At 47.2% G+C, this 24,656-nt stretch overlaps 1 protein-coding gene across 3 annotated transcripts in view; it reads right to left on the reverse strand.

Annotated features, from left to right (window-relative positions):
- Positions 1–24,656, reverse strand: part of tiam2a (TIAM Rac1 associated GEF 2a) — an 86,570-nt gene that overhangs the window by 22,253 nt on the left and 39,661 nt on the right. For 2 of the 3 annotated variants that reach the window (XM_039603717.1, XM_031752951.2), the window contains exons 2-14: positions 20,920–21,013; positions 18,753–19,934; positions 15,575–16,019; positions 15,132–15,304; positions 14,603–14,827; positions 11,860–12,045; positions 11,484–11,627; positions 8,542–8,598; positions 3,184–3,360; positions 2,589–2,693; positions 2,408–2,486; positions 2,232–2,321; positions 1,930–2,148 (exon numbers count right to left, since the gene is read on the reverse strand). In XM_039603717.1, the coding sequence (XP_039459651.1) occupies positions 1,930–2,148; positions 2,232–2,321; positions 2,408–2,486; positions 2,589–2,693; positions 3,184–3,360; positions 8,542–8,598; positions 11,484–11,627; positions 11,860–12,045; positions 14,603–14,827; positions 15,132–15,304; positions 15,575–16,019; positions 18,753–19,928 (3,076 nt within the window). In that variant the 5' untranslated portion in view covers positions 19,929–19,934; positions 20,920–21,013. Of the gene's footprint in view, positions 1–1,929; positions 2,149–2,231; positions 2,322–2,407; positions 2,487–2,588; positions 2,694–3,183; positions 3,361–8,541; positions 8,599–11,483; positions 11,628–11,859; positions 12,046–14,602; positions 14,828–15,131; positions 15,305–15,574; positions 16,020–18,752; positions 19,935–20,919; positions 21,014–24,346; positions 24,367–24,656 lie in introns of those variants that run through there. The other variant, XM_039603718.1, reaches the window with a different exon arrangement.

Here is a 24,656-nt window from a genome sequence, read left to right on the forward strand (position 1 = left end):
TTCTAACCCACAAAGCACAAACAATGCAGACGAGAGTCAGTCTGAAATCACTGTGGGCGACTTTGTCGTGTACACAACTTAAATATGTCTCTGAGCTAAAAACAGCGAGGGCAGCAAGTTACCCAGAAAAGCAAAAAGCACACGCCTGGAAATCCTAATTAAAGACTCCGTTATCTCTTTCCTTGCTCGACGGGAAAAAAACAACAACTCTGGAGATAAAGTTTGCTGCTAGTCCAGCCTGAAAAATGTCTGCAAATAATATTTATATTTGCATCATTACAGCATGACACTAACAGATAAACAGTGTTTTGAAAATAATTTTTCAGCCTCTTTCTGGTTAAAATTCCAGGTCTGGAGGACATGCTCTCTCGCAGCTGGCACATGCAAGACTCGATTTCTGACTGTCGACTGGGAGGCAGGCCAACGTGTCGGCGGGAAACAAAAGAAAACTTCTGGACCTCCCATTGAGCCGAACTTGGCATTTTTTTAAGCCGGCAATCATCATCAGCCAATGTCTGATAGCTAGGCCGCAATTTCTAAATATATCTAATCATCTGCTGTCGCTTCTCTCGTCGCGTACATTTGCTGAATGAAGGCCAGATGACAGACGTCTTCCTTCTAGGAACGCCATGGTGAAATCCTTTTGTAATTCATGTCAGACAAGTGTTAATTCCCCCACTGAGGGCATTTACCTCCCTGCCTCCTTATCAGCCTGCCTGGGATCATGTGCCCTCTAGAGACGGAGCGGGAAAACTGCAGGCGCTTTGATCGCACCATTTGCAGTAATGAGGTCTTCAAGTCATTAATCCCTTTGTGTTCAATTACGGCCGCAGTGGAGGAAACGCTAATGAATTATTATCATTAAGATGACACTCAAGACTGTTTTTGTGCAATAAAATGCAATAAAAGAGACACAAAACGATATGCACATCTTAAAGGAGGTTTTGCAAACTGCAAATTCTTCTCCAGGTCTGTTAACCAGGAGCTTCTAACTAGGAAAAATATACCAAACTGACAGTTTTAGGACATCCGCCACTGCATTAACACACTACTGCGACACAACTTCTTCTTTTGTCTTGCAATGACTGCAGTTTTATTACATATCACTCAAAATAACATCAGCCATACTATTTCTTTATTTTAATGTTCCTTACCTTGAAATCAAGAGCTGAACAACAATCAGATATTTTTCTCTTCCAGCTGGGGATCAGCTGTGCGCGTCCAGTGACACGGATGCCCTGCTCTGTTCTGACACCTCGTCTGCACCGTGAGACTAAACCAGGCTGACAGCACTCTATACATTGACAGCAGTAATGAGCCCTCTGCGGTCAAAAGCCCCTCCCGGCCCTTCCTCTCCTCCAGAACACACAGAGCTGTGAAACATCATCTGGAGCATTTTTTCCCCTTTCTACTCGTTTAACTCGAGGAAGTGGAGCTATTAACTGAAACGGAAACGTAGTGACGGGGGTGACAGAACTCCCAGCGCTTACTGGTAATGTGAGCAATAGCTCACCGCTAATAACTTTGAGGTTCAAATAAATAGCAAATTCTCACAAAGCATGGCTTCTCGGATTTCACAACAATAACACTACCTAGATGATGGATTACAAAAGAAAAGAAGCGACTGTAGAAAAAGAGGAAAGAAAAAGTGGAACTTTGTGGTTTCCGAGTTCTGCACAATGACACCGAACGTTTTTAGCAGAAGTTATATTTGCACATTCATAACTACTGAGAACTGTTAAAGTGAAACTGTACGTGTCACCTTCAACTTGTGCCACCATTTGTCTCACATAAGGTTTCAATACCAGCATCACTTTCTCTTCTACTGTTAGCTGTTTGCAGTAAGTGAAGCTAATGCCCGATAATGACTCCATCTCCATGAGTGTGTGTGTGTGTGTTCAACTGTACGTCTGCGTCTGATTAAAGCACCTGAGGACGACTTGGCTCGGTGGTGTTTACTTCGAACTTCCTGGCTGTGTTTAGTGGGAGGGGCCAGATGGTCAGAGGTCACAGGTGGCAGCATGGGGCCCTCCCGCCTCAGGCTCAGGTGCACGGTTTGTTCAGCAAACAGCGTTTGGATCAATGCCAGGTCCAGACCGGGGACGCACCGACCATTCAGGACCAGGATCTCATCGCCAGGACGCAGACCTGCACACACCGGCAAACTCGTGTCAGAAAAGCCACGCCGATCTCAAACATGACGCTCTTATTGGTCATTTCTAGATCGGCACCTTCATTGAAGGCCAGGCCATCAGGAAGCACTTCACTGACAAAAACCCTGCTGTTCTTCTGGCTGTCTGCGTATCCTGTTACTGCAAAACCTGCCAGGAGGATTCAACAGGAGGATTACATAAAGGATCACGACATAAAACTACAAACACGATTCGCCCAAACGTGCCCGACTCACCAAAGTCTCCGCTGCCGCTCTGCCTGCTCATGTGCAGCGTAAACACATTAGCCGGGACCACCTCCAACTGATCGTTGACCTGCGGGGCGATATTAAACAAATCGATACACGTTATAGAAAGAGCGGATAAATGAAGAGCACCGCGTGTTCGTGTGGGATCATGCGTGTTTCCCCTTCTCACCACATCGCGGAGGAGCTCTCCGGGAGCCACGTATCGAACCTCCACGTGCTGCCCCGCTCGCCTGTGCAGCCGGAGGCAGTGCGCGCCCGGGTCCAGCTGTTTCACCTGTTTACACAGGAGCCAGTAAATGCTTAGCAGACGGCACGCACAAAAATCATCCCACATATTTTCGCACCAGTGCTTCGCCACACAGCTGCTATGTGGCCAGAGGTGTGAATTATTCAGACTTTCCATGTAGTGATGGGAAATTTGCAGTAAACAAAAAAAAAAAAAAGCTCAGCCTAAGAAACTGCATACGTGTTGTTTTTGCATGTGTGAGCCCATAGAGCCCATGCATCTGCAGCCATTCAGGGGGGCTGTGTGAAGTGTGTAATGAATAGGTGTTGTTTCAAACCCTCGGGGACATAATGCAATCAAATCTGCTGCTACAGCTGATTCAGACCAGATTATGTGACATTAACGAGGCTGTCCTTGATGGAGCTAAGAAGTTTTGCATATATGAAACATTCAAATGTTTTTTTTGCTAAAACATTCACAGGTCAGCAATATTATCGTCTGATTTGTGTCAAATGGCATCATTTCTTTGAAACTCCACCTTGCACGCTGCACGGAGAAGGTCGGCAGCTGCCTGGTCTCTTCTGATGGGAACTTGGACCGTCAGGCCGTCTGGCATGTAGACACACATCAGCGCATCTGTGGCACTGCTGACGCTGTCCCAAAGACCGCCCTCGGGGGGCGACATGGAGTATATACTCGTCAGCACGTCCAGCCTCTGTGTGGGTGCAGAGAGGGGCATGAAGGCAGGATACAGCAGGAGGTGGGTGAGGACGGTTAGATGGAGCAGAGAGGAAAGAGAGTACGGGGGAGAGGGAGGTAAACAAAGAGAGGAGAGAGAGAGGAGACTTTGAGCAACAACACACAAATCAATACAGGTCCATTAGTCTAAATGCTTGGCTGAGGATCAAGCGGCAGAGCAAAGATGTCATACAATTAGCCTTTCAGAAATTCATCTGACATCACAGACGGCAGTTGCTCCATATAATAGTCATCATAATGACCGTGTACACAAAGGGACTGGCAAGGGTCGAGCGCCGGGTCTAGACGTACCGATGATATCGCCGCAGTTCTCCCGGACTTTTTCTTCTAAAACAACCACAGGAGTCATTTGGACTGAGGTGAAGTACGGGGGGACAATTTATATCGGAATCACTCAAACTTTCAGGAGGTAATTATGTGCTGCATTATTTGCGGGATTAAGAGTGAGCGGGGTATTAAGGTGGGGGCGGGTTGGCCTCACAGGCGGCCATTTAGGGGTTTTGGTCGCGACTCGGTGTCTCTGGAGGAAAAACGCCACAGCTGCGATGGGGAGCTGCGGGGCTGTGGGAGACGCCACGGTGCAGCCCGAGACCACAATTATCAGAGCTCTGGATCACGAGGGACGGCTCAGTCGCAGCAAATGTAGTGAAACGCGGGTGGAAGAAGCCTGTGATTCAGCACTTCTGACACAGACGATATGAAACGTGCTGGTTAAACTGAGACATGAGACTAAGAGGGATAATTGCTTTAGTGAATAGGTTGGGATATATACTGCTGTTTCAGATGCATTATGGCATGATAAAATAGAGCGTGGTGTGTGAGTGTGTGCCTGTCTGAGGCTTTCTGTCTGCCGTGCATGTGAGCTTTTCATCCAGTCCAGAGGCGAGCTGCCTGATGAATCACCTCAAGAGGAAAAAGACCTTTTTTTTCCTGCCAGACAAAAGGCCTAAAGGGACGAGCTCGACGCTCTGATTCGGAGTTTGCCACACGCACACACACACACACACACACACACACACACACACACACACTTTGGCGCTGATAAACACAGGCACACAAACATTTGCCTCATTTCCACCTTAATGTCCTTTTGACTAGCCAAGAAATAAAAAAAGAGCCACCTGTGTTCCTCCTAAAAATGTTTCCCTAACCTGTTTGCATGAAGGAACACAAGGTGCTGCTTCAACGCCCACTTCTGTCTGCACCTTTATAGATGTGAGGTCACGCTCACAACCTGAGGATGGAAAAAAAAAGCTGACATGGTTGCATAAGTGTCCCGTTTGTGTCCCGGCGTGACGGCAAAACTATAAATTCTGTCGTCCTGATCAGACTAACACTGAACACTCATTCATGGTCAGAGCGTTCTAACGGGCCGACGGTTGCCTGGCCAACGCTCCATGAGCCGCTGCCAGACACGCGCTGGACTTCAACAAGTGCCCTTTGTGGCGAGTGTGCGCGTGCTATTTATGTTTGCGTTCAGCCAGATCATTCGAGCCAGTGCTTCAGCGTTTCCCCTCCAGTGTGGAAATTATTTCGAAGCGAGCGGTCCTCCACCCGAGCTTCTAAAGATAGAACAGAGTGGAGTAACGGACGTTTAGTGATGACTGCTGCTGCAGGAAAATAACAGAAAAAACCCTCTCTGTTCCACTTAGCAACTTTGTAACACAAATATTGCAGTAGTTCCTCAAACAGATAGGAAAAGGCTGAAAATTACCTATCAGGTCTATTTAAAGGGTATTACTCCGTATTTCCTTAAAGCTCCACCCAGCAGTCCCCTCCTTCACAGCATAATGACACCAGTTTCCACTCATAACACTACTGACTGTTTCTTAACCTGAATTTTATACCTGAAGAAGGCAAACACACGTTTCATTTTACTCTCTCTTTCACGAGCAGACCCTTGTTGGTCTCCCTAATAAACCAAACATGGCTGCAGCTGACCAGCTGAGTCTTCATCATCTCACGGCTCTGCATTATTCGCCCTGAGCTCTTTTGGTCAAGTTGTAAGAATGTGAAAGCGTCTTCAAAATAACCGCTGGCAACGCGAAGTGGCCGGGTCCAGAGTTACACTTTTCTCAGTCTGAAACAACTACCAATGAGAGGACCTGATGCCACACATGATATTTGTCAGGGTTACCAAGGCAACCAAAACCTGCACTGTCCACTAGCGACCCAGCCATCTGTGTGGCTAACCCTTGAGATGTAATGTGGCCCCTGTAGGGACACTTTGGGCACTGAGGATGTAGATGAGTCTGCACTCTCCGTGAGCGCGGGACTCTTTCGAGGTCGCCCTTTTCCTCGATGCTGTTCGCGAGATTTCAGGCGAGCACCTTAAGGCTCGGTCGCTGTGAGGGGGTCATTTGAATCACTCCTGTGCTTTTTGAAGATAATATGGTTCTGTTAGCGTGATAACGATGTGACCTTCAGCATGCACTGGAGCAGCCTGCAGCCAGGTGAGAAGCACCTGATATACGTCGCCTCCAAGTCTGCAGTTTCAGTTCTTTGCTATTCATTTGTGGACTGCACCATGCAGGAAAATGAAACATAAATGTAGTATGAGGTGAAGAGGACACTGATGCGGAAGGCAAACCTTAATGTGCGTTCCAACCTTCAGCCTTTCTGCTAATAAGGACCGAAATATTAGAATGAAAGTTTCTTTTTTTTTGTATTTCCTACTTCCTGTAAAACAGAGCAACAATGTTTTAAACCCAGCTGTTCCAAATATCCCAGTTTCACTTTAGATATTTACATTATTTTACTTTGCACATAAAACTTGGAAACACAATGATAACTTTTTATGTCCTGATTTTTCAGCATCTCAACTCTAGACTCAGCTCACATCCTTGCTGAGGTTTATACTGTGTGTAAAAATGCTGGATTTTGCCATGTTTGCGCATTAAAAAATTAAAGCATATCATTGGTCAGTCGTGATTTGTGCTGTGGCTCAATTAAAGGTCAGTTTTTCAGAGGTCTAATAATATTGACCCTCACAATTTCTGTTTTTATCAGATTATAATTCTTTGATTATGTGCAAACATAAATAAACTGTGCTGGGGTGGGCGGGCTCATAATTCTGTCCTTATCTTCATAAAGAACCACTTAGCGGACAGAAGCGACCTTCAAACTAGGACAAGGAAGCGCAGAGAAGGAGCGCTGCTCTTTTATTTCAAAAAGCAGCAGCTGAAGTGCTTTGGTTTGATTAAACGGCTTTTGGGAGTTTCCCCAGGAGGAAGGTACCGACCTTATTTACGAATAAAGCGTCAGGATGGATGGAGTGTGAAAATGCATAAATGAAGTTAAAGCAAAGCTGTTTTAGTAACATAAAAATAAGTAGCAAGGAGTTTTTCTCCAGCAGTCAAAACATATCCGCTCGCTCCGCTCAGGAGTCTTAATCCACAGCAAAACAAAATCATCCCTATGCCGTTTTCCACTGCTGGAAGGAGACGCTGGACGGAGGATTTAAGGAGCCAAGCTCTGCCATGTGAGTTTTAACCTCACACGATACCAAGGCATCTCCAGCTGTGGCAGCTCGAGCCCATACAGATGTTTACTTCACCAACAGAACGCAACCTGCAGAAAAAGCTGGATGGAAAAGACCCACACAGAGAGGACATGACATGCACAAACACAGCAACGCCAGGAAGCACAAGAGCGACGCACACCCTTCACTTGACTTCACTTCAAAGGATTAGTGCAGGATGAGTGCTTATTAGAGTAATTCGGGGGCTTTGAGTCCAAAGCAGCACAATAGGTGCAAAGTCATCAAGACAGAAATGAAGAACTGTGTATGTTGACAAAAATCAATGCGGCTGCGCTAACCTCTCTCTTTTCTAACTTCCCACACCGTGAAGCCTTAATCCCCCCGAAAAACAAAACGGATCCCTGCGATGAGCTGCTTTCCTCATTTACGTCCAAATCTGAGAGATTTTAGGGAGTGAAAAGAGCAGAGAAGCTTCCAGCGACATGCATGAAAGCCAGCGTTGTTTCCCCAGCACGCTTCCTGCTCCGAGTCCCTTTCTTGGCCCTTAATGAGGGCCGTTTTAACGCTTGCCACATTGACCACAGACTAATACTATGAATCACTGCATCCTGTGAAACACTGATCTTTACAACGCCATTCCTCCTCTGTCTAACGCTATCCATTATGCCCATCTGTCAGTGCCACATTTCATCACGCAGGAAATATTTCGGCTTGCTGGAGCCATCAGGAGGAGGATGGACTGGCTCATTACTGCTGCACTAATCTGATACTGTCACCACTTCACCAAGCAGTTACCACCAATGTTTAGCTGTGTGTTTCGGTCTAAATGAGCTGCTCGCTAACTTTAGCCTAGCCTAGCTTATAAAAGCTTAAAATCTGGCTCCTGTATCTGACTGAAAACTACAGCATGTAGTCCAAAAACATAACAACACCAAAACAATGAAATAAAAAGGGAACAACGAAATGCAGAGATGGGATTATAATAGGTGGCGTATTTGGATTCTATTTATATTCATGTTGGCAGTTTTAAACTGAAATAGGGATTAAAAAGAGAAGAAAGTGTGGAGGTTGGAGCCGGCGAGGTGAGCACCTCACGCTCGCGCTGCTATTTTACAATTTCAGCCCTCAATAACCAGCAAACGCTGGCGTTTTAAAGTCTGGCTGCTCAGATGGCCTGAATTCACACTTGTCAGTCATCCAACGCTTCGCCCATACACACACATACACATTCACATACCACACCACCCTTTAACTCAATTATGGCGTGAATTGGACCCCTGTTCACGCCGGTTTTTCACAGAGCTCCATCCCTCCTGTTAGATATGCTCTCCATTTGTCTTGCAGACACCTGCAGATCAGCATGAAAGGAATCGCTGCTTTGATCCTGGACGTGTAATATACTCAGGCGGACACATGCGCCTTGTGATCCCCACATACACACGCCCAGCGTGTTCAAATATCTTTACACAGCGAACTATCAAAGCCACGAAAGACGCCAGAGGTCAAAGTAGCAGCAGACCCGTTTCGACTGCAGCTACTTCCAACTGAAACTAATAATAGTACACATGAAACTGTGCAACAGGATGCCCGCGACAGATGGTGGGGGAGTTTTTAGGAGATTATTTAAAAAATAAGTTACTGAAAAGTGTGACTCACCTCGGTGCTCCTGGGAGGCAGGGCGCACGACTGGCCTCCAGCATCGCTTTCAAAGACCTGAAACCCAGAGACAGACAGTAAGAAGTACAGACAGAGGGGCACCACGCTGACTGACTCATGAGCCATTAGCACCTAGCCATCTAAGCAACACACATATTAAACACACACGGTGCTTTTATGCAGTTAATTAAAAACTACGCATGGTGAGTGCAGCGCTTTGATTCTGCTTCCAAACAGGGTCTGAGGCCTTTGAAGGTGCATTGGTGGAAATGTGCAGTGTGTGAGCGAGTGGAGGAAATGTGTGTGTGTGGACACTGAGTGGTTTCTGTGTAGCAGAGAGATCAAAGGGGGGAGGGGGGTGTGTGAAAGCACGGGGGGGGGCAGCTCCCACCTATCCGTCTCCACATCCACAAAGTTCTCAGCCTGTCTGTGATTGGGAGGCGTGTTGCTAACCCTGCAGCCTCAGAGGGTTTCAACAACTCTATAATATGGCGGTGACAGAGCTATCCGTTATGAGGGCGTGACTCGAGTCCTCGCTCAAATGGACTGCAGTTATCAGGCTGTGCTCTGACAGTTTGTCAGCAGAGACATGACAAGCCGCACAGCCGGCAAATTTAATTCAGTATTTTGCCCCCCAAAAAGCTCTGACACGAACTCCAAGGTGTTTGTTTTTGCTGTCAAATTAAAGAGCTCAAGCAGACTTAGAGGGTCTGCAGGACCAAGAAAATGTCTTTACAATCACAAAGAAACTTCCAGCTCTTGTTCTGCTAATAAGACTTTGGGTCTCTCCACAGCACAGGGACGTATATAAAATAGCTGTAAACGGTGCAGCTTCACTAAAAAAGCCGGCTTATTTTAGAAAGCTTTAACAACTCTTCCACAAATCCTCGGACCTTTCTGGCCTACTTCCCACAAATGACTGGCGGCCGGCTCCTTTCTATATCCAGAGCTCCGCTAAGGCGGATGAGAGAAAACGGGAGAGCAGGGGGGATGACTTTGGGGCAAGGTTGTGGAGTGCGCCATCAAAGTGGTAAATGGGATTTAGGCTTAGTCAACACACATGAGTCAGTATGGAAACTGTGGGAGAAGCACCGCCAGCTCTGATGTTTACGCTCTGAAAAATGGGGGCGGTTGGAGGGGGAGAGGGACAACAAATGGTGATAGAAATTAGGGAACCGCACGGTTTAAGAGATGGAATAAATTAAGGATCTAAGAGAGTGCTTTTAAACTGGTAGATGGAGAGAAACCCTTGGAGATGGCACGTTTGGGAGAACCTGAGAAGCGCATGAAGACGTAGCACTCATCAGCCCAACTTGAGGAAATAGCGAAGGAGCCGATGATGTCATGTTTGTAACGGTGACAGTTAAATTTCCCACAGAGAATCACAGAAAACCGAAACTCGCGCCGCACTGACCCCCTCGCTCTGGGAAAAAGATTAAGGAAAATAGCAGATGTCCAGGAAACCCCAGCATTCTGAAAATCCCTCAGAGCGCTTAGCAGCTATTAACTGTTCATGATTAGCCTCTAAGTAAAGACAAAAACACCAGAAAACACTAAAAAAGAGCTCGTGGGCAAGAGGAAACCTGGGGGGGAATAAAGGGAGGCTGTTTAATATTTAGCGTCTTTACACCAACCATCTGCTGGTGTCTGCGGGGCTGAGGAAACAGTGGAGAATGCCATCTACCACATATGGCTTTTAATAATTCATGCGTGTGCTGCAGCGCCACCTCGGCCTCCTGCACTGTGAAATGTAACTGGGCCTCATTAGGCCGGCTGGCTGGAGTCCCCCAGAAAAATAATAACACATACACGCATACCTAGCCGGTGACAGACGTGTGCAAATGCACGAGCATAAATATCACAGAGCAGGTGGCGGGATAGATGAGCCTGACGAAAGCAGGCGAAACAGGACAGGCGGCGTTTTGCTCGCAGTCAGGAGTCGAGGCTCGCCTACCGAAGACACGATGAGCTCTGAGCCGCGCTGGCTTGGAAAACGTAGGACGCCACGCTGGCATTACGGCACAAAGAAACACAAAGTTACATTCTTCTGCTTTATTACAGTCTCGACTAATGAATGGGGGTCCATAAAATTACACAAGTGTTTCCTTTGGTGATGCTTAAAATAGACCACCAAGGCTCATCTCCAGGGCCATGTCTGCAGGGCACAGAGCGGTGGATTTCTGTATCAATAAATAACCAGCTTGCATGAGTCTAATTACTAACCTGAGAGGATTTAGACCCCCCCAAATGCACCTGGGTGAGGAATGCTCCCTTGTGTTTACGTTGATGGGAGGTTTGCACTCAGCCTTACAGGAAAGCAGGAGGGATGTGAGCTTATGCGCTTTTCATTTAATAAAGACTCCTCTGGGGGAGGAGGGGGAAATGTGCGGAGAGCGCTGCGTGACTAAAACAGTCTCTAGCTATTTCTTTCACATTAACAAAGGCATTGCACATGCGAGCGAGCGACGAGCCAGCATGCTTTCAGGTTGCTCCATTAACGAACGTGCACACTGTGCACTGAAGGCGTGAGCATCGGGACTCTTTCTCCTCGTGTACAGTAGACGTGAACACTGCCTGTAATCATGCATGTTCATGTCGTGTATGAGGCTTTTAGGTCTCATATGCTAATCCGGATCATCTGTGTGAGTGATGCTGTCAGGCTTTCAAACATGACGGGAACATGAAGTAAAGAATAAAATATTAGAGTAATTTCTCCTCAGTCTGCTACAAGAACAAAATGACAGAAACGCCAAGAATGTGACCTTAACAGACGGGCGTGTAATTCCTGCTAAGGTTAGACAGTCCTTGATGGGTTTTTTGTGAATTTGTGTGATTTAAGATAAAAAGAAGAATCAGTGCATTAATGTTTAACACGTTTAATTCTTTATTTAAACACAGAATTATATTAAAACATCTTCAGATGTCTGTGTGTTCGTGAATACCTGTGAGACAGAAGGTCTCTTGTCACGGCCTCTCTTCGTGAGGTTGTCGAGGCCTTTCAGGGAGGAGAACAGGCCTCTTTTGCGCTGTCTGTGAGTCAGGGACAGGGAGCGCCTCCTGACTGTGGCTTCATCTCTGGAACAGATCTGAACAGATACACTTTATCAGCACTGTGATCATTTTTCTCAACAAAAATTCCATCTAATCAAACCATCTTAATTAAGTCCATTTTCCTCCCGTGATGCACAAAGCGAGCGTTTGCACGCTGCTTTATAGTTTAAACTGAATAAAGAGTTTTCAAGGTTACTGCTAGACATCAAGTAAATCAAAACGTCACATTCAGAAGCGTGGATTCAGAGGCGTCTCTTTATTCCTTACCAGTGCATGAAAGGAGGAGACGGAGAAAATCCCCAGGCGTCCCAGGGTGGTTTTGGTGGGGCGGCTGGCGATGGCGAGCAGGCTCTTCGGGTTGGGCAGCTCTCCGCCCTGCAGACTTGCGAGGTAGCAGCGCATCCTGAAGAGATCCATGTTGAATCTCTCCAGGTTCTGCTCCCACTGCTGGATCTGAGGGAAAAGGAAGGACGGCGCTTGGTACAAGATCTGAATTTGAAATTGGTGTTTGGTAGGCGAGCGAGCAGAAGAGCGCTGGGGGAAATAATAATGGAGGGAGTTGAGGGGTGGGGGGGAATCAAAGAGGGGGATCCAGGGTCAGCCTGGTGCTTTTCTGTGAGCTGCGATTGCTTGCAGATGTTGGTGGAGGGTAAAGGCATAAGTCCTGTGGAGGTTTGATAGTGAAGGATGACTGCATATGGAGCAGTGTGTGTGTGTGTGTGTGTGTGTGTGTGTGTGTGTGTGTGTGTGTGTGTGTGTGTGTGTGTGTGTGTGTGTGTGTGTGTAGTAAATTCAAATGCCCATTTTTTATGGAAGACTTGAGAGGCTGATGATGTTGCACAGACCACCAGTTAAACCTCCACACACACACTTACAGCCGCCTTCCCCACGTCCCCGTTTGCACTATGTAAGCTATAAGAAAGTGCTTATTTTGTTGGCTGGAGACCATTTTTAATGAGAACACTCAGTTAAACAACGCTCCATAACAAACTGACTTTAATGGGTCTCGTCTGCACTGCGAGTTCATTTACAATAACGCACCCTATGGCGCGCTCCCATTAGGTCTCGCTCACATTGACGGCATTCTTTCGGATTAGGAGCAAACTGAGAAAGGGCACGAGGGTGGTGTTTTATGAACCCTGTGACTTCACAAACATCTTAAACACAAAGGTTGCACAGAAATTGCTGAGAGACCGACACGCCGCTCTGAGAAAAGCTTGTATGAAACTGGAACTGTGCAGGGAGCTGGGCTAACGTCCTGAGAGCCACAGGTTCCTGTCTGAATCTTACAAAGTCTGGAGATCAAGTCAAAGTCGAGTTAAAGGAAAATATTTTGACTCGGTAGTCAGTATAACTAAAAGGTGGGTACTTCTGTGCACATAACAGCGGCTGAAGGTGCCATTTATATGGCGAGAACATTTGCTATACTCATCCCTTAAAAGGATGAGTCAAACAGCTTCCTGTCTGCTGCAGCTCGTGCTGTTACTTGAACACAAGTTGGGTTTTTTTATCCTGCTATTCTTGGGTCATTGTATAAAACGCAGTGTACCGTAATTTCATTTCCACTGAGCGGTTTGAAGATGACGTTAAAAGGGGTGGGAGGCATCGCCGACGAAATCAGATAAGCTCTTTCCTCAAAACCGAAGACAAAACCTGTAGAGCCGCTGCTTTGGAAAAATCCTTTTTATGTATAACACACTGACAAGATCTGTGCGAGCTCCAGATTCATGTGCCACGGATCTGTTTGTCAACAGTCAAATATCCACGTCTTTGTGCAGGGACGTCCTAAAATAGTCCTGCAGAAAATTCGATTTGATGACTCATGCTGGGGCGCGTTACTGATGAATAGAATTTTTGTATTAATGCTTGATGCATCTAGCAGGTTTGAGTCAGTGCAGAAAGCGAGTCATGTTTGGTCACATCTGCACAACTTACTTCCATTTCAGAGCTTATCTCTTAAGAGATTCTCATCTTTTCTTATTTTCCCTCTTTAACATCTGCCTGATCTCTCTCTACACATCCTTCAATGCTGCTTCACTGCACTGTGTGTTTCTGTGTGCGTGTCTGTGTCTGTGTGTGTGTCTGTGTGTGTGCGTAGACTTCAAACATGCTCTACTGGCACCACAGACATAGGTGGGGTAGGCAGAGACATCAAAGTAGTGCCCTGTTGGTGCTCAACAACTCCCCCAAAACCTTAAATCTATCATCAGCCTCATGGCGTCTTTATCAGAGTCCGGTCCTGACCCCATCATTGACTCCAAGCATGTCCGTCTTTTTGTCTTGGCGTACTAGCTAATTGAAAACAGACCTGAGGACAAAGTTGGGCGGTCACATCTCCACCGATCAACCCTGCAGTGAGCTTTTATCAGGTCCTCGTGTCTAATGTGGTGCAAAAAAAGAAAGAGACTGACCATCCTGTCAGCCACAACAACAGCCTGACGCTGCAAAACAAACTGATTTCCTGTCAAAGTGTTTGTCTTCCTGCTAAGCTACAGGTTTGGAGCTTTTTCCAGCCCTCTGTGATCTGCTGTATGTAGGCTAAAACAGCGCTGGGTGCTTCGGATTCTCCCTCCGGCTGCGAGGAGGAGGGAGAGGATAATGCATGTTGAGAGCCCATTACCAGGAAACATCTGGAATCCCAATCACATGTTCGGGGAGAGAGCTGCTCCCCTGGGCCCCTCGCGACACGTTTGGGGACTGAAGCATTTAGGCCACTTCACCCACCCGCACACGAAAATGAAACACAGGCTCATCACCGCAGTCCAAAAAAGAAATAATCAGAAAAATGAAGTAGGGCACATCGTGTGGTTTCACCATGAATAATACGGGGTAACGACACGCAGATGAGTTTAAAAACGGAAACATGAAAAGAGCACACGTTACGCCACCGAATCCGTTTATCACCGCTGCGAACGAAGCAGATTTTCTCTGAGAATTTGTCTCAACGGCAGGAAGTGTGCGAGCCCTCGTAGCTAATGTCTCCCCGCAGACATCATCGCCACCTGCTCACCTGGTTTTCGATAGCTTTGCGGTTCTTTGGATCGCTGACTACGGTCAGCTGCAGCTCGGCCATCTTCTTCATCTTCCCATCCATGTCGATCTTCTGCAGCAGGCCGCGGACCTGGCTCCGCAGCAGGCGCACCGTATCCTCCTTCCCCTGGCGCTTGGCCAGCAGAGAGGCACTTGCCGAGTGGAGAGCCGTCACCCAGTTTTCCAGGTCGGTCTGGTTGCTGGCCTGGAAGGGAAATACAGAAACGAGGAGCTCAAACCGCTGACCAGTATTTCCATTACATGCACGATAAAGTTACTGCACCATTTATCTCAGAAAGATCATAAAGGAGGCAGCAGAAAGACTCCTGCTTAAATCAAGGTTAATGTGCTCTTTTCCCCCTGAGAGGAGACTGGATGAGAAATCAGTTGAACCCTTTTTAAATGAGACTTGTGCTCTAAGGTCATCTTATGCGCCATGCTTGAGACAAAAGAAACCAGCGGGTGTGTGCAAAGACTTTCAGAGTCTTCAGTGTCAGGTGACTCTTCACCTGGAAGAGGTAGACGTCTCCATACGAGTTGCTGAGGCAGAACACGTTCTCCTTCTTTGGATGCTCAGGAACAGCCTGGACGATGCTGTCCTCGGCCAGGAGGGCGTAGCGGGGCGACAGCTCCTGCTCTGGAGAGCCTTTACTGTAAGTTTCATAGAACAGCAATGTGCACCCTGGAAAAGGAAGGAAATGCTTTTACCTTGTGATTACTGCAGACACAATGTGCTTGTAAAACATGAAAAATACCAATCTAAGCAATGAGCTTCAGCAGAATGGGAGTTGTTGCTGTGACATTGAGACATAAAAGCACAAATCCTGCACAGAATCAGAAAAATGCCAAGAATGCCTCACTTCATATATTTTATTTTCTCTTCTGATATTTCCAACTAACCCAAAGTGTGAATTCTTCGTCTGAGTTTCAAGGGCAGGACACAGGAGCTCACCTTTCAGGGTCACCCAGTACTGCTTCCACTTGCGCCGCGTCACTAGCTCCAGCTTCCTGTCCTTGTGCAGGGTAACGAGCGGTTTGAAGGAAAGCCAGCCGGCCCGCCTAACCACCCCCTGCTCTTTTTCAAACAGCATGTCGAGCTGCTCGAGCGAGCCTTCGGCAGATTCACTGCTGCTCTCGCCTTCCTCGGTGCCAGTGGACGGCACTCTTCTCTCACCTCCTCCCTGCCCCGTACCCGTCTCCAGCTCCCTCATGAAGTTTTCGTAGATGTTCTGGCGAAGGGCATCGTTGGTCGTTTGGTGAATGGCTCCTGAAGATTGGGCCCTGGAGGCTCCAGGAAACCAGAGGAGGCTGGAGACCTGGGAGGGGGAGCTGGTGTCTGCAGTCAGACCATCCACCCCACTGTCAAAGGTATCACTCAGGTCCTTATACCGGGGTTCCTGAGGAGGCACAAAAGGTGGAGAAAGTGAATGAAGAGTGTGAGAAGGTCAAATGGAGGAAGATCAGAACAGGAATGATTCGATTATAGTGGAAGTGTGGGGCTGGCTGTCGATTACAAACTTGGCTCAGACCTGCACTGTTCCCATCCACATTTAGGCAAAACACAGCATGTTTGCCCCCCAGGTGTACAGACTTGTGCAGGTACCCGTGAGCTTACAGCGGGACACAAATCAACTCTGCTTCTTTCAATTAGCCCCAAGGCGCTGCGAAACTTTTGAAAAATCGAGGCAAACCACTCGAACCTACTTCAAAGTCTGCATTACAGTCTCTAAATTCTTCCTAGGCTGAAAAAGTGGGACAAATTTCCTGTGATGGCACCTGGGAGGTTGGCACCCTCCAGGCTCAGACAATTTCACGTCATTTGAGGTCTGCTGTGGCTTCCCAATTCCCCAAATGAACACTTGATGGAATTGCACCCTTTCATGCCTAATGACAGCCTACCTACACTTGACTAGATTGGAGCATCGATTCTGCCCCTGGCAACTGAGCGGAGCGCTCTCAGCGTGCAGACGCGCATGGCGTGCCGTCACGACAGAGCTCTGTCTCCATCTTTTGTTTATTAATGTGTTTCACTCCAACCCGTCTGCGTCTTCTCAGTCCTTAATCCACATTTCACGCTGCATCCACACTCACCCTTCTTCATATTTAGCATGCAGTTCTGCCTCCCTGCGCCCTGTAACTAGGCAGCAAAGGGTTCATGTTTAAGTTTCACGGCAGGACTGAACCCGGTGAACTCGGTGCTCACTTGAGGACAGGCTTTGTTTACCATTTCGTCCTCTTGTAGCAACCATGAAATGCACCGTTGTTTAGTTAGTAGCCGTCGATGCACACTGTGCAGAGGGCAAGCTTCCTTTAACCCAAATCTCTCCAGCCTCTCCTCACCGTCCTCCATCTGCTTTTCATTACAAGCAGATTCTTGGTCTTTGGCATCAGGGTCGCTATGTGACCTTTAAGCCCACGAGTCCAGGGGAACCAGAGCTGATGACCTGCTGAAAGGAGGCACTGTGACCAGCCCGCAGAGATATTGCACGCTGAAGTTTGGCATCAAAACGGCTCCCAAAGGAAAGAGGAAATACAGTTTTAAACAGCTCAATGACTTTAACGAGAACTTGTTGCATGCCCCGTTGATTACGGAGAAAGTAAACCCCCGAGCATTAATCACTGACTCGTTTGTGAATTTGCCTGATTGGTTCAATTAGTTTATATCAAACTGCACCAAAAATGCAGACTTTGTAAGTATTTATCTGCTTCACACAATTACCCGTAATCAGCATTGATTACCAGACCTTGGTCCACTTGTTTGAATTTTACTTCTGGATGAGGAAACAAAACTGGACCAGATCTATCCTGCACCAGCACGTGGTCATAAATTAGCGCAGCATAATGCGAAGCAGCAGCTTTAGAAGGAGGCATTTTTAAATAACACTCAAAATGAGTCGAGTAAGCACAGGGTCAGAAAACTGCGTCACAGCAAAGCTTCTTGCATATTTCACTGAAAATAATCAGACGTTTCAGCACGAGAAGCAGCTTACAGAAGGAAAAGCCTTCTCATTTGTTCTCTGTTCTTCGTTTTGCTCCTAGACTCAACCGACTGAACACCAATCCCTATTAGCAGATTTATTCTCCGAGGAACGTGAGGGGAGACCCGAAAATCTGAACACAACAACCAGAACAACCATAAGTCACTCATTAACATTAGAGGAGGGGTGGGGTTAAATCTTCAGCTCGGATTTAGTCTCACTCTACAGATCCTCTCAAAGGCTTACAGCTATTCTCTTGGCAGTACCCAAACAGCGTTCTTAAAACTTTTACAAGGCAAAGCTAAACGAATTAATGCAGGAACAATTGCTTTCAAGCCCTCAAAGAAGGGAGGGACGAGAGTTCAGGCTCAGTTTAAGCAAATGTTTTAGGTCAAATTAAAGCTAGTAAAAACCCGATGTTTGTACAACCAAAATCAGGCGGTTCCTGCGAGCACGTGCAGGCAGCGCGCTGACAGGCTGCTCTCCTCACAGCACAGGTATCGTTTTACTTACACGATGATCAGCTGTCCACTCAAAATTCAATGCACCTCCCACGGACATCTTCAGTAACACGATTAATAGATCCCACTTGTAAACGAAAGAGCTGAACGTGTAAAGAAAAAGTCCTGTACGTTGACCGACTACCAGAAAACAATCAGTGTGCAATAATACTTAAGATTTACCCACCCAGTAAAAGTATTCGTGATATCCGATTACCAGCCCCACACTTCTCTTCGTCGGAGCATCCTCCATGCTTTGGCATTGTATTAAAAGTCACTCCCATCCTTGTTCCCTCCTCACCAGAACTAGACCCAGCCCTGGCTGCCTTACAGATTTCATTTTGTGCCACCCCGCTGCGTCCTGTCCTCAGACAGCTGGTGTTGTGTTGCTGAAGGACCAGAGGACGGTGGTTGGTTCCCAGCCATGCCAGGACAACCACTGTGGCCCGCAATCACATAAACCTTGCCAGGAGGGAAACTGTCTGATGACCACTCCCATCTCGGGCTAGTTATGAAGATGCACTAAGATTTTAAACTTAAAAAATACAAGGCATGGCCCTGTATGCATCCTGTGAGTGATAAAAGAGTGTAATTCATTAAAGAGTAGTGATTAAATCTATGTAATCCCCAAAGTCACCTTGTGCCAGCTTACCTGAGACTGAGACTTCCTCTTCTTGCGGCTGAGGCTGCCCGTCCAGTCACTGAAGCGTCTGATGCGGTTTTTGATGGAGTCTTTCTTCTGGAAGATGAAATCCGGCCCCGCCTGTTCCTGCCGTTGCTCCTGGTCACGGTACTGGTCCAGGTTCTCGCTGACGGTGTGCGATTTGGGCCTGCGACAGGGCAGGGTGTACGAAGAGTACTGCCGGGGCTCTGGGCACTCTTCTTCCAAAGGAACGTCCAGGACGGACGCAAAGGACGCTCGGTGTGGCCTCTGGCCCGGTGGAGGCTCGTGTAACTGGGAGGACAAGTCCCTGGCTGTGGGGAAAGTAGCAGCCATTGTGGGGTCTTTGTACAGATCTGTGATGGACAAAGGGGGGGACTGTTCTGCAAAGGAGACAATTTGGTGAATGGGGGAGTGTGCTAATGTTCTGCTGGCAGAGCAAGGCTGGTCCTGCTCACAGAGCTCTGTGCTCGGCCCCCAGGGGGAGTCGTACCAGGAGCCGTCAGAGCTCAGTGAGCTGCCTTTGCTGGTTCTGGCTGTGGAGGAAGTAGAAGCTGGAGGCGGAGCGCTGTGATGACCATCCTGCCTGCTGCCACTGGACCCAGGCAGACTGGGAGTCGATGCAGACTCCACATTGGGGGAGAACTTGAGGAGCTGGACCGGGCCAGTGGCCTCATCCAGGTGGAGAGGATTCCCCGAGGTGTTGGTGAACTCCACCCTGAGCGTGCCGTCCTTTTTGATCACCACCCGCGGGCTGCTCTGTTCCCCTAAAACCTCGTGCTCGTCATCATCTCCATTCAGGGCGTGCCCGTTGAGTTCGACCCCGTATGGATTATCATCATCTGACATGTGCCGCTTCCTTATGCCACATCCAGGCGACCGATGCCAGCGGTGCTGAGCTGAGGTTCCCCTCACTCCTTTGGAGACGTAGTCACAGAGCCGGGCAGAGTAAGGCTGTCGGCTTTTAGGAGGCGACAGACAGCCACGGCCAACGCACCTGGCCTTGTACCCTGAGCCTACTGGAGCATTTTTCCACCACGAATGAGGAGACAGAGCATCACCTTTGGCTGAGCCTAGCTTTAATGAATATGGCTTCTGTTTCCCGGGGAAGATAAAGCTCGTGCCTTTGGGACCCTGAATGCTGTACTGGCTCTCTGAATTTCCCATCCTGCCCTGGAAAAACATAGAAAAAAGGAAACAAAACCATAATGTCACGACTGGAAAATACGTGGTTCTTACACATTAGACATGGTATGACATAATGCCGGTTCATCAGAGGCATAAATTTAACTTATTACTCATAAACAATAATGGGTGCACACAGTCATCTGAGCTACAGTGGCAGTGCACAACAAGAGCAGGATTAATACGTCGCTGATGTCTCCCATAGCTTATTCTGCTACATCGGGTCACTGATGCTTAATGTCTCCCTCTCATTTTATTCTATTCCTGTAGGAGCAGATAACCGACACGAGCAGGCTTCAGTCTGTCGTGGTCGTTATGTTGACAATGAAAAACCTTTAGATCAGGGGTGCCCAATCCCAGAGAGCTACAATCCTGCAGCTTTTAGATGCATCCCTACTCCAACACAGCTGAATCAAATGGTTTGATTACCTCTTCAGCGTGCCATCAAGTTTGGCAAAGGCCTGATAACAAGCCATTCATTTGATTCAGGTGTGTCGGAACAAGGATGCATCTAAAAGCTGCAGGACGGTAGCTCTCGAGGACTGGGATTGGGCACCCCTGCTTTAGATGCTCCACAGCTCGCTTACATTAGCATCAGAGAGCTGTGACAAGACTCCATACTGCCGGTAAGACCATTACCGTATCCGCCGTCGCCCATGATGTGATTGCGTAACAGGTGGAAGTAAGGCCAAACACTTCTAACAGCCTTCAGGTCTTTGAATTAGCAAACCGAGACAATCAGGAACTAAAATTAACCCCTGCATGATACGTGGGAAGGATGCAACGCTTAAAAAAATTATGTTCTTTATCTAATCAGGCTAACGTCTTTATATGATTCAACATCTCTTTTTCAAGAGGGACCTACCTATTATATAAAATTAAAGTTGACCAGATAAAGATGACAGAAAGCTGAAGGGTTAAAATAAAGCATAATAGTGCTGCTGACCCTGGTCTGAAGGCTCCTCACACTCACCTCTGAAGCCTCGTCTCAGACTGGAGTTCCTATGTTCGCGGCACTCTCCGCCTCATTTCTCAAAATAAACTCATTCCTCCGTCGTCTGGCTCATCTGAAACACACAGGGAGAGGTTGACTTAGTACTTTCCACAGAACTGTAATTTACTTTGTGTAATGAGCAGAGGACAGCATTTGGTGCATGCATGTTTGTTTTTTCATTCTGTAAAAATGATTTAGTGTCCTCGAAAATGCAAAGTACAAGAAAAGTTCCTTCCTGTACGAGGTAGCACGCCCAGCAGTGCCACACAGACGCTACAACGCTCCCCAATCAGCCGTCCAAACCAAACGTGTTGCATTTTTCCACCTCCCTCCGAGTACATGACGTCGTCTTTGATCGGGTTTGGGAAAGCATTTCGAAGCCAGCTACAGTTTACAAGTCTGTTTATTTTTAAACCTTTGAATCCTCGCTCGCTGCTTTTTTCAGCCATCATCTCCAAATTTGTCCAGGGGGCCGGGATCCAAAGGAGAAGATAGAGCAAGAGTGCATCACGTGTCTCTCCAGGCAATGTGACTGCCTTGTGTGTGTGTGTAACACAACACGCCTAAACGCATGCAGTAATGCAGTCTGAGAGGGCTCTGCTAACTCTGCTAAGCCTCGCAGCATACGTACAGCATACATGCAGCATGTGTACGGTTACAGTAAAAACAAAGCTCGCTGCCAAGTGCCCTCACCTCAGGATTAAGTGATCTGCAGCATTAAGAGTTTATCTGCTCCTGCTTGGGTGCACCTTGACTGCGAGGTGAGATTAAGATGTGATGGCTGAGTAAGTGAACTAAAGTTAAAGAGCGCATTTAATGCAAGAAGAAAGGAATTCCAGGAAACGTCAACATTTTAAATAGAAAGAAAAAATTAAACGCCACTTGAGGAAATGATTCTCTTCTTCTGCAACTGTTCAGAACGAGTGTGAAAAGTAGCAGCAGAAAGCAGAGTGGAAACTTGGCTTTGGAGACGTGCAGGCCTGGTAATGAACTCGAACCACGAGTCTGACACGATCAGGGTATTAACTAAACATTTGCTTCATTTGACATGAGTTATAAGGAGAAAATGTTGAATATAAGCAGGACTGAATTCAGCATGAAATATAATCCTGAGTCACTGAAGCAGCTTTTCTCCAGGAATACATTTCCGGATATATCATGAGATAAGATATGCTTTATTTATCCCACAGTTGGGAAAATTGCTGCCATTATTCTTACGAACCCTGGAAAAGTCAAGCTGGGAGCGTTTATGGAGTATATGGTCAAACGCTTCCCTCGTCTTCAGTAGAAATCTGACCAATGATAGCCCGCGTTACCTCCTGACTTCTGTTGTTCAAGAGCCAAGTAGAGCAGAAGGACCCAGCAGCTAAAAAGCAGAGACTGATTCAGATGCTTTCTACATGAATGGAGAGCAGCTAAACTATTCTCTTTCAGGAGTAAAAGACTAAGGAAGCAGCTGTCGGGAATCAACATAAAGCTGGTTGTCAAACTTGTCACAACGACGGCTTTCTTCTAAACGCTACCACTGATGCTTTTCTTGCAAAGTTTATTCAGGGAAGAGCAGAGCTGTGGGTATGAAAGGCTCAAAGGCGTGCCAACACACAAACTAAGGCACACGTTTGCCTTCTGCTGCGCGCCGAACCGGAGCATTGTGCGACTGTTTTCAGAGAACAACGAGACAAGTCTTCCTTTTTAGCTGCAAACCACTGCGCCCAGTCGTGAACTCTCCCTCCCTCTTCCCCTTCAGTCCTCTGTTCACGTTAAAAAGCTTCCTACAGGCCATCTGCTCAAGGGCAAAGGGAGCACTGCCACCCCGTTGCTCCTCGGCACACACCCCGTGACCTGGCATTCTTCTCAGCCCGGCCCTGGGTGACTCCTACGTAAGCTCCGTGTTTAGTCTGGCACCGTGTGTGTCTTGGGTCTGCGATTCAGGATAACAGTGGGGAATGAGCCACACCTCATTTTGGTGTAAACACAGCAGGTATGTGAATTGTCGAGGATGTAACTGCCTTTTTTCCTTTCACCAAGACCACCGTGCATTTGTAGCACAGAAGCTCCATCTCTAAACTCAAACCCACACGTGCACAGAGTCTGGACTACCAGATTTCCTAACCTGGACCTTCGTGTCCTTGAATCTAAACTGTAGAAACAGAGCAGCAGGAAAAAACTCTTGACACAGCAGTGGGAACACAGGAGCATTCCCTGAAGCACCGAGCCCCACGGTAACGTCACGCTGCTGCTAGGGCAGCTTTAAACCCACTCTGCCACCACACCGCTGAAAATACAGGCAAGGTTTTGGTTGAAGAAAAGAATATATCACAGTGAAAGTGACAAAATAACCTCAAATATAATAAAGGATACCAACAAGGTTTCATTCTTTCTGAATTATTGTGCACTAGGAGCTATGAGGTCATTTGTTATTGGTTGTGAGTGTTAACACAATCGCACCGCTTTCCTCTTGTCAAATCACAGCCCGTGGGACTAGTCTCTTATCACTTTCCTCTGGCGCTGCGACAGCTCGGCTCTTAAAGCAACAGCATGCGTAAAGCTTCTCTCTCAGACTCACAAATTAAATTCAAAGTCATGCAAAACACCCCGTCGTTTCTTTCCAGGCAAAGAAAAACAACAACAGGAAGTGAAGAAGAAGAGAAAACAGGGTTGGTGAAGCCAAAGACCCCGCCGTCTCCTGCTGAGTTTTTGTCATACAAACCAGATTTAAAGTATCCCGCGGTTGTTTGCTTATGAGCAGAAATGTCCATCTATGAATCACTTGCTGAAAGCCCGTAATACTGTGCAGTGGATCCAGCCAAAGCCACCAAACATCCATCAAAGTGCTTGTTAAGTGTCTTTCTGACTTTTTCATTATACATTTAGAAGCTCTGAGCTTGGCTGCACACCAAAAATGTCATGGCAGCCTTCTGAAAGATTTATACATGTATGCCACCGCCATTCCAGACTAATGCCAAGAAAATGAAAATGTTTCCAAGCACTTTTTGTACAATCATGCAAACATGTAGAAACTTCAACGGGAGACACAAAGTTTAGACAAAGGAACAAGTCTGTCAAACAAAGTTGTTCTCGTGAGCCAGACGAACGCGACGACCGGCAGAAGCGATAAAGTCTCAGACTGAGAAAGATTACCTTGTTGTGTCTTCATGTACAAGGCTGCAAGCTGAAAGCGAGTACCTAGAGTTAGGCCGGATACAAGAGATACAAAGTGAAGCTAACAGATCCAGGTGGGAACTAAACAGCACTCACACATGCAAGCTCACATTGTAAACCACACCTGTGCATCTGATAATGGGGAGCACAATGCAGCCTCTCCACTCCAGGCTCTTCTTAATCCAGTAAACAGGAGAAACAAAGGGAGACAAAGATAAAACTGTGAGTCCAGAGCACACCTTACCTCCGTGGCCCGGGCTTTAATCTAAAAGCTCTTTGAAGAGCTTGCAAAGGAGAAATCTAGCTGCTGTTCTCTGATCTGGATTCACTCTGGGGAGGCTCGTTGAGTCTTAAAGCAACACTCACACACACTGCATCTGACTCACACACACACCCAGACACACTGGAGGACACGTGGAAACTCCCTCCCGGCTTTGGAGGAGCAGCGAATCACAATCCTCCGAAGGTAACCCTGGGTAACGGAGCGCCAAGAGGAAAAACCAGAGAGGAAAAAGTGAAAGGTCCTCGACAGAAGAGCTCTCTCAGGAAGAGAC

Source organism: Oreochromis aureus, linkage group 19, assembly GCF_013358895.1.
Source record: "Oreochromis aureus strain Israel breed Guangdong linkage group 19, ZZ_aureus, whole genome shotgun sequence".
Lineage (NCBI taxonomy): Eukaryota > Metazoa > Chordata > Actinopteri > Cichliformes > Cichlidae > Oreochromis > Oreochromis aureus.